General features: G+C 47.3%; 1 protein-coding gene across 1 annotated transcript; it reads right to left on the bottom strand.

Annotated features, from left to right (window-relative positions):
* Positions 1-5,218: 5,218 nt before the first annotated feature.
* Positions 5,219-10,925, bottom strand: BNIP3 (BCL2/adenovirus E1B 19kDa interacting protein 3). Its single transcript, XM_009997550.1, has 6 exons — positions 10,913-10,925; positions 10,099-10,276; positions 8,927-9,011; positions 6,575-6,681; positions 6,324-6,473; positions 5,219-5,270 (listed from the first exon to the last, which is right to left on the bottom strand). The coding sequence occupies exons 1-6, from the start codon at positions 10,923-10,925 to the stop codon at positions 5,219-5,221; spliced, it is 585 nt and encodes a 194-aa protein (XP_009995852.1).
* Between the last annotated feature and the right edge of the window lie 1,269 nt (positions 10,926-12,194).

Here is a 12,194-nt window from a genome sequence, read left to right as displayed (position 1 = left end):
TACCTGTGTACCAAGTAGGAGATTGACAAGGTTAGTACAACAACATCCACAGCCTTAATACCAAGTGACCACCTTGCACCCAAGGGAAAACAACATTTAACATGTTTTCTTCTCTGAAGATAAAAGTTCAGTTTATCTGATGCCTCTCGAGGTTAGATAGAGACATACCTTACGTGCATTATGTTTTTTAACCTTTTTAGTATTTGTCATGAAAATAGAGTTTATTTTAAATATTTGGCATAATATATTGTGTTTCACATTACAGTTCCAGCCAGCAAAGGAAATAACCCTCTCTTGGTGATGCCAAGCAGCAGCACAGCCTGGTGCAGGTCAGGATGTCAGGAAACACTAAGCCAGCTGCTGCTCACTGCTGGGACTCTCTTCTTGCTAACTTTGTTTTAAGCCTTAGGTACTTTTTTGTTTGTTTGGTTTTCATTGTCCCCAAAGAGGCCTGAAAAGCATCAACCTTCTGCTGAGCCCAGACTCACCTGGGTGAGGAACTGTCCCTGGAGCTGTTGCAGCACGTTTAGTAGCATCGAGTAGCTAGACATGACACTCTGAGATGTGCCTGCAAATTAGAATTGCTTTCTGAAAAACGAGGTCCCGTGGGCTTCCCAGAGGAGAGCAGCAGAGTGGTTCACACTCCCGTGTTGTTGGGATGAAGGTGTCTGATGATTCCTGCCTCAGATCCCATGTGCAGGAGCAAATGTCTCTGTTCTCGCCCTCCCCATGAATGTCCATAGAGTGCCACTCTTGTTCACAGTAAGCTAGTGAGTACAACTAACTCCTGAGGTTCTACAAATAAAGTTTAAATTAAAAAAGAAATAAATCTTATCCTGTATATTGGTTGTGACACTATTTGCAAATCTTGAGATGTGGAACTTCTGGGTCACTAAAGCGTTAGATTTGACCTTGTTCCTCCAATACATGCTAGAGCTAATACCATGGGATTGTACATACTTGTTCAATTATTTTGACCAAAAAGTTTAATAAATTTTAAATGTTTACCTGGACTTGCTCTGTGTATTTTGGCAAATTCTTCCGTTTGTGAGACAATGGCTGGGTGAGCCACCCTGAAGATTGTTTGTATTTCCGTTCTCAATGGTTAGTTTTTGATGGTCATTCCTCTGACTCAGAAAGCTGTCTGTTCATATTCAGTGAATATAGTAGTGCTGTCTATTTTTGATCTATTTTTTCAGCAGATGTAAGTGGAATATGAGTAAAAAGAAAAAGGATATGATGAAATCTTCTATTATATAAAACATGATTTGCTTGTACCACTTTCAATTAAATAGTTTTTGATGATTCATGACATTTTTATCACGTCATTTCCTCTAAAAGTGTTATTGCCAGTTTGATGAGATGGCTGGTTTTTTTGCAGGTACTTGCCCAAAGCCACCCTTGACTTGAGCGAGCAGCGCAGGGGCAGCCCCGGTCCCCGGAGGGTGAGCTGGGGACAGCGCGGGGGGTGGGAGGGACCGTGCGGGGCGGGCTGGGAGGCAGCGGCAGTGCCGACCCACCTCTGCCAGCACCTCCTCCCGGGGAGGTAACAGCTGCTCGGGAGGAGAGAAATGGCTGGGGCTGGAGTTTTCTGCAACTTGTTTGAAAGAGTGGCTCATTTTGGTGTGATGGGTCCCGAATGCCCGGTTACCGAGGGCTGGACGTTGGGTGTCAAAGCTCCTGCAAAGCTGAGGGAGGTTGAGCTTCCTCCTCGCTTCACCAGACTTGTCAGCCACGTTCTGCAGGGAGCACCAAGCTGGCAGCAGTGGTGGCTGCAGTCACTGGCCCTGTGATGGAAAAATATTGGGAGGAGATGAACCTCCCTCTGAAAAGTCCCTGTTTCCTCTCAGGGATGGGTTTGGAATTTGCAGGAATGGGATTCAGGGTTAAACTCTGGAAGTGCTGAATGGCTGCAGAAAAAAAACCCTGGTAAGGTGAAGTAAGAAAGGTGGGGGTGTATAAATCCAGCCTGGGGTTCCCCTGTGAGGTGGCCCTTCAGAGTAACTGGTGTTTCATGCTGGAGCACCATGTTTAGGCTCAGAAGTCTGATAAATTGTTTCTCTCAAGCTTTTAACCAAAGGCCCTTGTTTTGTACCCTGCCCAAAGGCTGGAAATGGAGTAGCCTTCCTGATACCCTGGCAGGTATGCAAGGCCTTTCCCATGCAACTGCCCTGTCCTGGAATCACAGAGGGGAGCAAACATGACTTTCCTATGCCCGTGATGAGCCGTGCATCACCAAATACAAATGAATGGGGGTTTCTCTTTGGAACAGTTTCCATCTCCTGTCTGTGGGAGCTGCTCTGGCAGCAGCTCTCCAGGGTCCTGCTCTTTGCAGGGTAACCTTATCACCATCTTCCAGTACTTAAAGGGTGGCTAGCAAGAAGGTGGAGAGTCCCTATATAGAATTACCTAGAAAGGTTGGACCGGATGTTCCTTGAGGTGCCTTGACCCTACCATTCTATGATTCTATTTACAAGGAGTCCCATGAAAGAGACAAGGGGTCATGGGCACAAGTTGCTCCTGGGGAGATTCCAATGTGACACAAGAGGTAAATTTTTCCCCATGAGGACAGTCCAGCATTGGAACAGTCTCCCAGGGGAAGTGGTGGATTCCCCCACATTGGACAGTTTTAAGTCTCAGCCTGACAGGGTGCTGGGTCATCTCATATAAACTGCAGTATTGCCTAGAAAGGTTGGGCCAGGTGATCCTTGAGATCCCTTCCAACCTGGCATTCTGTGATTTCACCTTCCTGACCTCATCTTTCCACAGTGAGCTCCCAGGCTGGCCCTGTCCCAGCCCTGGTGGCCACGGGGCCGGTGGCAGCTGAGGTCACCAGAGACCAAGTAGCTGCAGGTCACCCTGGGCCAGTGGGGCAGAGCTGCAGCACAGCCCTTGCCCATGAGCAGCAGCTCCCTGGCTGCCCTGAGGAACTTCTTGGTCTCTTAAAGCCCTGGTGACCCCAAGCCCCCCCAGTGTGTCCTCCAGCACCTGCCTGTGCCCCACGTCCCACCCAGGCTGGTTCCTGGCAGAGGTGCCATAGGGATGCCCAAGGAGCGATGCTGTGCCTAGCCTGGGCACCATGTCCTGTCCTGTGCCTGTTGTTGGTGTCCTGCCCATCTGTGGGGCTGTGTCCATGCAGGGACAGGGAATCCCAGCAAAGGGGACCCCCCAAACCCCAGCTGAGCCCCCCTGGGGAGGCTGAGAGTCTAGTCTCTGTAAAGAAACAAAGAACAGGCATGACCCCAGGGGCTGCTGGAGCAGTGACTTAAAAACCTCAGCCACTTCTCATTTCAATCAAGGTGGCAATGTCAATTAGAAGTGTTTTCTCAGCAGCTGTGGCAGCTGCACCACTTGGCAAGGTGCTGGTAATGATAAATATGCAAATCACATGGTTTGAATACACAGAATGTGGTTTTCATTTCACTACAATAACCTGTGGTAACAACTACACAGGACATGAAGGTGTAACAAGTGACATTAGGTCTAAGCAGCAGCACTGACGTCGTTTTCTACAGAACCTTCACACCTGTCAGTGATGGGAGTGAAGAGGGTGAAACTTGTGTAAAGACAGTTTGTCAGCCACTTTCAACACTGAGGAGAGAAAAAGGAATGAGAAAACTGAATCCACAAGGAACCTTTTTATTTAAATATATAAAACATGGTATTTGGCAAACATTCACTTTCTTCTCATTAAATAAGGTAAAATCACTGAATGAAAAGGCATTCCATTAGGCACCATGTCCTGTCCTGTGCCTGTTGTTGGTGTCCTGCCCATCTGTGGGGCTGTGTCCATGCAGGGACAGGGAATCCCAGCAAAGGGGACCCCCCAAACCCCAGCTGAGCCCCCCTGGGGAGGCTGAGAGTCTAGTCTCTGTAAAGAAACAAAGAACAGGCATGACCCCAGGGGCTGCTGGAGCAGTGACTTAAAAACCTCAGCCACTTCTCATTTCAATCAAGGTGGCAATGTCAATTAGAAGGGTTTTCTCAGCAGCTGTGGCAGCTGCACCACTTGGCAAGGTGCTGGTAATGATAAATATGCAAATCACATGGTTTGAATACACAGAATGTGGTTTTCATTTCACTACAATAACCTGTGGTAACAACTACACAGGACATGAAGGTGTAACAAGTGACATTAGGTCTAAGCAGCAGCACTGACGTCGTTTTCTACAGAACCTTCACACCTGTCAGTGATGGGAGTGAAGAGGGTGAAACTTGTGTAAAGACAGAGTTTGTCAGCCACTTTCAACACTGAGGAGAGAAAAAGGAATGAGAAAACTGAATCCACAAGGAACCTTTTTATTTAAATATATAAAACATGGTATTTGGCAAACATTCACTTTCTTCTCATTAAATAAGGTAAAATCACTGAATGAAAAGGCATTCCATTAGTAAAAACAAAGAAGCAGGCAACCATTTTCTTTAAATCTATACAAGGATGAGGCAAATATAGGATGCAGATGTATTATTGTACAGATAAAAAGACTGAGAAGCAGCAGTCTGCAAGTAGATACAACAGAAGAACTTCTATTGATTGGGGAGTTAAATAAATGTCTTTGCAAAAGAAGCCATTAAAGTCCAAATTTTACTTCAGGCTGTTGTGCATCACGCTCTGAACTAGTAAAACCAGGTGCAATTTCCCTCACACTCCTCTTTCCCAGCAGAATCTGTCTCCCCTCCACCCCCCCAGCATTTCCCACCTCACACAATAGTGAAAGACTGAAGCAAAACCCACACAAGGAAAGAACTGCCTCGAGTGAGGCAAAGACCCCTCTGAAGTCCCAATGTTGTACATGAGGCCACACATTTTCTTGGGCTAATCCCTCGTTGTCATGGTTACAGCTGCAGTGACAAACATTCACATCCATGAAGTACAAGGAACAGCAGTTAGATGAGCACCAAGCTGAGTCACCATCGCTACAGTAAAGCTGGGGTTGGTTTGAAACATCAAGCTCTCGTAATTTTCAAAGATACTTCACTACAAAGCAATGACAGCCGTGGGTGCAGCTGGGACAAGCTCTATGAATTGATCCAGCAGATTAGCTATGATAGTTATTGGCTTCAGCACCTCCTTGCCCTTCCATACTACTCTAGGAACACAACACCTACAGAACAGCACACCCCGCTCAGGGAGTCACCGCAGGCTCGGCCGCTTCTGCTCTTCACCCCCTGCCCTCCCACACCAGCCACTGGCTTTGCAGCTCCATCTCAGGTGCCTTTAAAAGGTGCTGCTGGAGGCCGTGGTCGTGAGGCGTCTGCCGATGTACACCCTGGGGATGAGGAGCACACAGTCAGCCAGGGTTGCCTTTCAGCTCCAACAGGCAGCACAGCACGTAAAGAACTTTCTCATCAGGTTACTGGGCATGTCCTGGCCAGCACTGCCAGCTATAATTAAGTGGGCAAATCAAGTGACTACTCTGAAACTCAGTGTTGAGTTGCTGGTGACTTTGTGCCTACCCTTGCCTGGTGACACTCCTGGGTCCTAGGGCTGAACAACTCCATGCAAGCTGCTCAGGGTCAGGAATGTGGGAGCCAGAAACACACGGGTCAGCAAGAACTCACTGCATCAGGAGGTCACCAGGTCTGAGGCTTTTTTTCCTTTTTCCTTTGGTTAAGTTTTTTCTGTTTGCTAAATACCTCTGACACCTGCAAACCTCTCATTTTACTGCCATCTCCACGTATTTACTATTGCCCTGGTCATCATTTCCCAGCTTGGCAGGCTTTCACAGATGCCCCACATTGCATCTTCTACTCAGGTCCTTCTTGTACCTCAAAGAAATTCTGATTTTGAAGTGGGACTATGTTACTGATACCACATTTAGCACTTTCTGAAGATGGGACTTTGTTATTCCTTCTTTTGAAGCTGGAATGATGCAAATAAGCAGCAGTGGTGGAGGTGACCAGGATGACAGCCAGTACTTACACCACCAAACTTGTCTTTATTTTGAAAGGAAAAATTCCATTATGCTTTTATTCTATCTCATCCAGTTACTCGTTTTAATTTTGGAAGGAGTTACATTAGTTTCATGTTACTTTCACAGCACCATGTGGCCAAGATCTCCGTGTTGCACAGGAGATACCCTGTGCTTTTGTACACCCTGACTGACAGACCCCACGGGGAGCACAGCAGAGCTGGGCTCTCCCTCCTGTCCCCCAGCCTCTCGTGTCCCCTCAACCTTCACAACCTGATGAGGTCTGGGATTTATGCAAGGGAGCTACCAGAGGAAGAGCAGGACTGGAGGGAATTGGGAGTCAGAATTAGGCCTCAGAGAAAGCGGGTAGAAATATCTACCTCTTTGTAAGAAAAACTAAACTGAACTTACCCTAGTCCAATGGCAAGCAAGTGAGAAAGCAGCAGAGATGGGAGGAAAACCTTCAAAAATTCCGCTGAGAAAATCCCGCCCTTCTTCATCACACTGGTGTTCCTCATGCTGAGCGTCGCCGTGCGCCGGGGGTGCTTGAACAGGAACTCCCTGGGGTGGAGGAAGGAAGCAGTCACAGCGTTAACGGACACGCTTGGGCCCTGGGAAGCACCAGCTGCTCCGAGTCCATCCAGAACACCAACAGCACTCACTTGGGAGGGATGTTCTCCGGCCTGCTGGACCAATCCCAGATCCAATCTGCATTCTTCCTCAGCAGCCTTTCCACTTCCCTCCTCCTTTCCAGAAAATCCTCTTCAGACTGAAAGAAAGAGCAACTATCAGACAGCTCAGAACCGCGCTAGGCAGGACGGCAGCCCTGCACACCGGGCCAGCTCTGCAGCTCCCTTCCTTCTCCCCACACCTCTGCAGCTCCCTTCCTTCTCCCCACACCTCTGCAGCTCCCTTCCTTCTCCCCACACCTCTGCAGCTCCCTTCCTTCTTCCCACACCTCTGCAGCTCCTTTCCTTCTTCCCACACCTCTGCCCACCCTGGGCTCTCCAGATCACTTCTACTGAAGTGTTAAGATCCCAGACAAAGATGGGGGAGCAGGGAGATGTGTCTTCAGAGGAGGATGTGAACCAGAGAGGCCACATCCCATGTCCCCACCTTTGCTGAAGTGAAGACTTCCCTGGAAGTAAAACACCAGAGCCATTTTTACACACAGGACCTGAAGGCATCTCCAGGCCCCACATCTGACTGCCATTTGGCAGAAGGAGCTCTGAGCCAGCCTTCAGCACTGGCTGGATGTCAAATGTATCCCAAGGTGCACAGTAAAGCTCCTACAAGCCAAGTGAAACTAATCCCAGCCTCTGGGCTCTGGGGGCAGCCCCTTCCCTCAGGTGAGGTGGGCCCAGGTCTGCACACAGCTGTGCAGAGAACAGCCCCAGGCAATCTGTGGCTTTGTTTTCAAGTGAACTACAGCAGAAATGCTGAGTAAGAACATAGCTTCTCACTTCACATGTGAGCATTAAATGGAGCCAAGGTCCTGAGACAAAAATAGTATCTGATCATAGAATTAAAGCAGCTACATATGCTCATATAGATGGGTGAGAATGGAAATAAAACTGTCCAGGGAAGGTTACTTCTGATGGGTTCCTAACTTCTGATTATTTGTTCTCAACATCTAAATAATGATCTTTAAACATATGAAAAGTTTTTAGGAAAAATAAAACAAAAATAACTAATTTCCAGTAATGTGTTTAGCTAACCTAAAGGTGAGAATTGATTCAGCCAGATTCCTGCAGGAGTTGTGGAGAGGATGGGGAGCATTTCAGATAAAGGAAGAGGCAACAGGACCAAGCCCATCTCATGTACTGCTGAGAACAGATTAAATCCTGTATTCCTGACACAGCTGCATAATTTAGGATTGTGTGCAGTTTAACCAAAGGGTTAAATACTGAACAAACAGCAAACACACAAACTTTGTTTTAAAAACTTTGTAAGCCTGGGTAGAAAAAGATAACCCCTGAACTAGTATGGCCAGCCAAGGAAATCAAGGACCCTGAGCTGGTGATACCAGAGCACACATTTATCTAGGATAAACAACAGCCATCAAAAAAAGGGGAGTGATGGAAGAAATCTGTGATTTTTTTTAAATTAAAATGCAAGGGTCCTGAGCTCTTTCTGGAATTAAAGCAGTTACACTACACGGTGGAGTGAGAGCAACTGCTCCTGCTGGGGACCTGGGAGTGATGGAAGAAATCTGTGATTTTTTTTTAATTAAAATGCAAGGGTCCTGAGCTCTTTGTTTCGCCCCCAGCGAAACACAATCTTGATTCCTAACTGCTCAGAGTGAGGAGCAGGCACAGAACACACCTCCACTTAGTGAGAAAATAGGGTCTCTTCGTATGTAAACAGTGCAGGGAGAGTGACTTATCCAAGACAATACAGCAAGTCTTTGGAAGAGCAGGGAAATTGACTTCAATATTTTTAGTACTTCACTCTTCAACATGCTTTGGAAGTATTTTTTTTTCATATTAAAGCTAGTATCTAATTACAGTGAAGACTTAAGATTTTAGCCTGTCACCAGGCAATAAGCTATGGATTGATAAAACATGGTTCATCTACAGTGTCCTTTTTTCCTACTCTCTTCTCAAATGTATTTACTAATTTTCTTCACAAGTATGTAAACAAATATCTAGAATGAAATGAGGAATAAGAGTGAGCTTTACAAAGCAGCATGAAGAAAGGCAAAGTACTAGTTGTTTAAATGTGCTCACAAAGCTATGGCAGTGCTTTAGAAATGTATTTCATGGCCACCACGTTTAAGTGATTCTAGAAAATCTTGCTGCTGTCAAAGTCACTTTCTAAATTCATAATGCAGATTAAAAATAAATCCACTCAAGTCAGCTGTGAATACACAAAACCTGATTCTGCAGAGGTTCCTCTAAGTTACTAAGTTATTTAAGTCTCTCCATTAGCAGCTTTCCCTCTCATTCCTAATGCTGGTTTTCAAACAACAAATGTCTTAGTCTTGCTCTCCCAGAGCAGGGTGAGGTTTATACCTGAAAGCTGTTCTTTTCCCCACTGCTGTGACTCTCTATTTCCAAAGCTCTGTGACTGTCCTGAGGCGTCTGGGAACGAGGAGGGCTTGAAGAAAAGAGAAGCACAATTAAGAAGGAACTCATGACATTTTTTATTACATTGTTTATGGTACACACTAAAACTCAGTCAATGAAGCTTCCGTGCACCATTCTGCCCAAAGGTTACAGTGCCCTGGCTGTAACTTAGAGATTCATCTGCCAGTGGGTGATATAACCCAGGCCCCATATTCAATTAGTGTTTGATTTTCTATCCATCAGCCCAGCTCTGGTGCACAGAGCTGCTGCTCAGCACTGGAGACACAGGCCTGGGAGCCTCTGGGATATGGCCCATGGTACTTAATAAATAACAGCAGGCAGCACAGGATGGGTAGAAGTGGAGTTTGGTTTGAATTCAGACTAGTCAGATCAGGCTGGGAGGTCCTGCAGCCTAGTGTCTGCTTTGGGTCCTGCAGTTCCTTCTTTTATTATTTATTTTTTTTTAAATAAACTTTAGGATGCAGACTTCACAGCCCATCAAAATCAAACCAAAGAATTAATAACACTGAGTGACAATCTGCATCAGACATATTGTTTTGCTGTGTGACACTCCTAGAACCCCATTACGTTTTGAAAGCTAGAGATAAAACAATACTTTAGTAGCTACCTAAGAACCATCAACTGATGTACTTCCTTACAAAGCTCAAGGGGCTTTTTGCACCTTTCTCTCCTGCTGCAGGCAGCAGTGTCAGCAGCACACTGTTCTCTGAAGACCAGCCCTGAGGCTGCCTGCACAGGGACAGCCCCACGAGGCCCCCAGGTACCTAGTGACCAGACCAAGGCTGAGCACAGCCAGGGACACCCTGCTGCTGCTGCTGCTGACTTGTGCCTCAGGAGACACCAAACCCCAGATGGCACCTTCATGAAATGTGAGAGCTCTGAGAGAGGCCTCTCCCATGGAACTTCTTTCTGGCTCCAGCAGTGCTCTACTCCTTAAGTACCAGCCTTCTCAGTGTGAAGTGTTCCTGCCTCCTGCTCTCTGCATGCAGGTGCATATGTACATGCACACACATCCTACTGGTCTTTGTCTCTGGTGCACAGAAATGGCTTCATGTCGTGGTGTCCTTTACTTTGCTCACAAAGTGCATTTTGTTTACCTGTCACAATGTGAACTCTCTCTTGAACTGCTCCTTCCAGATTCATGCTGAGCATCCAGGAGTATTTTCTCCATGTCCCCATTGTGAATGGAGATGGAGGCAGGTACTTGTTCTTGGCTGGTGGCAGTGCTTCCATTGCCATTTCCATTGCTGCTGAAGTGGAGTTCAACCCAGGAGCCTGTGTGGCATGGAAAACAAAACCACAATAAACCCACAGGCTTTGACAGAAGGCATCTCAAACATGAGCCTGCTGATCCTCCCCAGCCTGTCGTTGCAGCCCGACAGGCAGCAGCACCAGCCCCTCAGCTCACAGACAGGAGGAGATGCCAAACAGGGGGGGAGAGCATTTGTGAGCAAGCTGGGAAGACACTGGTCAGTACATTGTGTCTCCTTCTGCAGCTGAAGATCTTTTATTCTGGGATATGGTTCATTCTTTGTTGTTCAACACAGGTGGTAGCCAAATAAAAGAACCTCAAGCACTTTCTCTGCCAAAGTTTATTTACTTGCTTATTGAAAAGCTTTTAGGCTCAAGACTCCAGTAACTGTTTGTTTAGCCCTTTTGCAGTGAGCTTTTTTAGGTGTTACTGTTAAGCAACAGAGGATATGTGGCAATGATCATGTGTTGGCTACTGGCAGTATATTTAACACCAACAGTCACATGTTGCTTTGTTCCTAGAGTGTGCTGAACAACAGCTCTCCCCTGGGCTGGCAGGACCCAGCACACAGAGGGGCTGCATCTCTTGCCTCATTTACAAAATCAGCTCGAGGGACAGATAATATGTAAATCAGCAAAGTGCCAGTGGAATTTGCCTACGCAACGTGTTCATGTGTGCAAACAGCAGCAGGAGGTGGACGTCCTGTGCCCATCCTGGGGCAGTTCACAGGCAATCTAACAGCTCAGGAGCAAGGGGACAGGTGAAACCCCCTGAGCAGAGCAGAAAGGACGTGGGTGAGGAAAGGGAGAGGCACGGGCAGTGGCCTTTGGATTGATCCTGCTCTGGAGGAAAAGGGGCTGGGGCAGAGCTGGGAAGCAACCCAGGTTGAGGAGAACAGCAGGAGGGCTCAAGGAGCAGTTTTAAAGGCATGTGGAAGGGGAGAAGGCAACGCAGAGATCTCGTGTGAAACAGAACCACCAAATGAAGAGATTCTGGTTGAGAAGTGACTGAAGGTTCATAAACCAAATGAAAACAGCAAAAAGCCAAACTGCCCAATCTGCATGAATAACATGACTGTCTCTCTCCTGAAAAGCCAGATGATCACAAAATCTTTTGAACAGGCACATCCTGGGTTTTCCTGCACAGCCACTTCCATGTCTCAACTGTTTTGTGCTCTGTTTGTGTTGTTCCCCCCTCACGTGACCACGTGTGGGATGTGTCTGGGTAGGTGTTTACAACACGACTAACTTTTCCCCACTCTCCCTCCCCAAACTGATGAAAACCCAAGCTGTCCACAAAGAAAGACCACAGCCACTGACATTTAAATGGAGGCAGTGCCCATCTCTGGGGAGGCTCCTGGCCTCCCTGTCCTTGCTCCTCAGCACACCCCTCAGCTCCTGCTCCCCTCCTTACAACAGGAGAACCACTCCCTGCTGTGCAGGCTGTGCCACCTGTGCCCAGGGCCATGGGCTACTTTCTCCTGTCAGGATGTGCATTTTCAGCTGTCATCAGCACCACAGGCCAGCACACTGCTCCACGCAGCAAACTGACACTGGGAATGTACCATGAAAGAGGGAAAAGATCAAGATTACAACAGAAGGGTGACAGCACCAGCGTTTCTCACTTTCTCCCGTTAAGAGGCTTCTGTGAGGCTGTGCTAGTGCACTAAGAATGTGCTGTTACATTATAGAGACACAAGAGCTCTGTATTTTTATCCAGTTAGGAATATAAACAGGTAAGAGCCTGTGTAACGTGGCCGTGCAGCCTGAACAGACTGAGTCACGGGGGAGGGTTTAGAAGAGGCTGATCTTACACGACGTTCCAGCCCCGGGGCTGCGGGGGCACAGCCAGCACTGACCGGGCGCCCAGCCCGCCCTGCAAGGGGTAACCTCTTAAAAACTCTGCTTTCAGAAGTGGAAACAAACAAAACAAAAAAAACAA

Source organism: Chaetura pelagica, unplaced genomic scaffold (assembly GCF_000747805.2).
Source record: "Chaetura pelagica isolate M959 unplaced genomic scaffold, ChaPel_1.0 scaffold185, whole genome shotgun sequence".
Classification (NCBI taxonomy): domain Eukaryota; kingdom Metazoa; phylum Chordata; class Aves; order Apodiformes; family Apodidae; genus Chaetura; species Chaetura pelagica.
The sequence above is the reverse complement of the archived record's forward strand: the minus strand, read 5'-3'. Positions and strand labels throughout refer to the sequence as shown.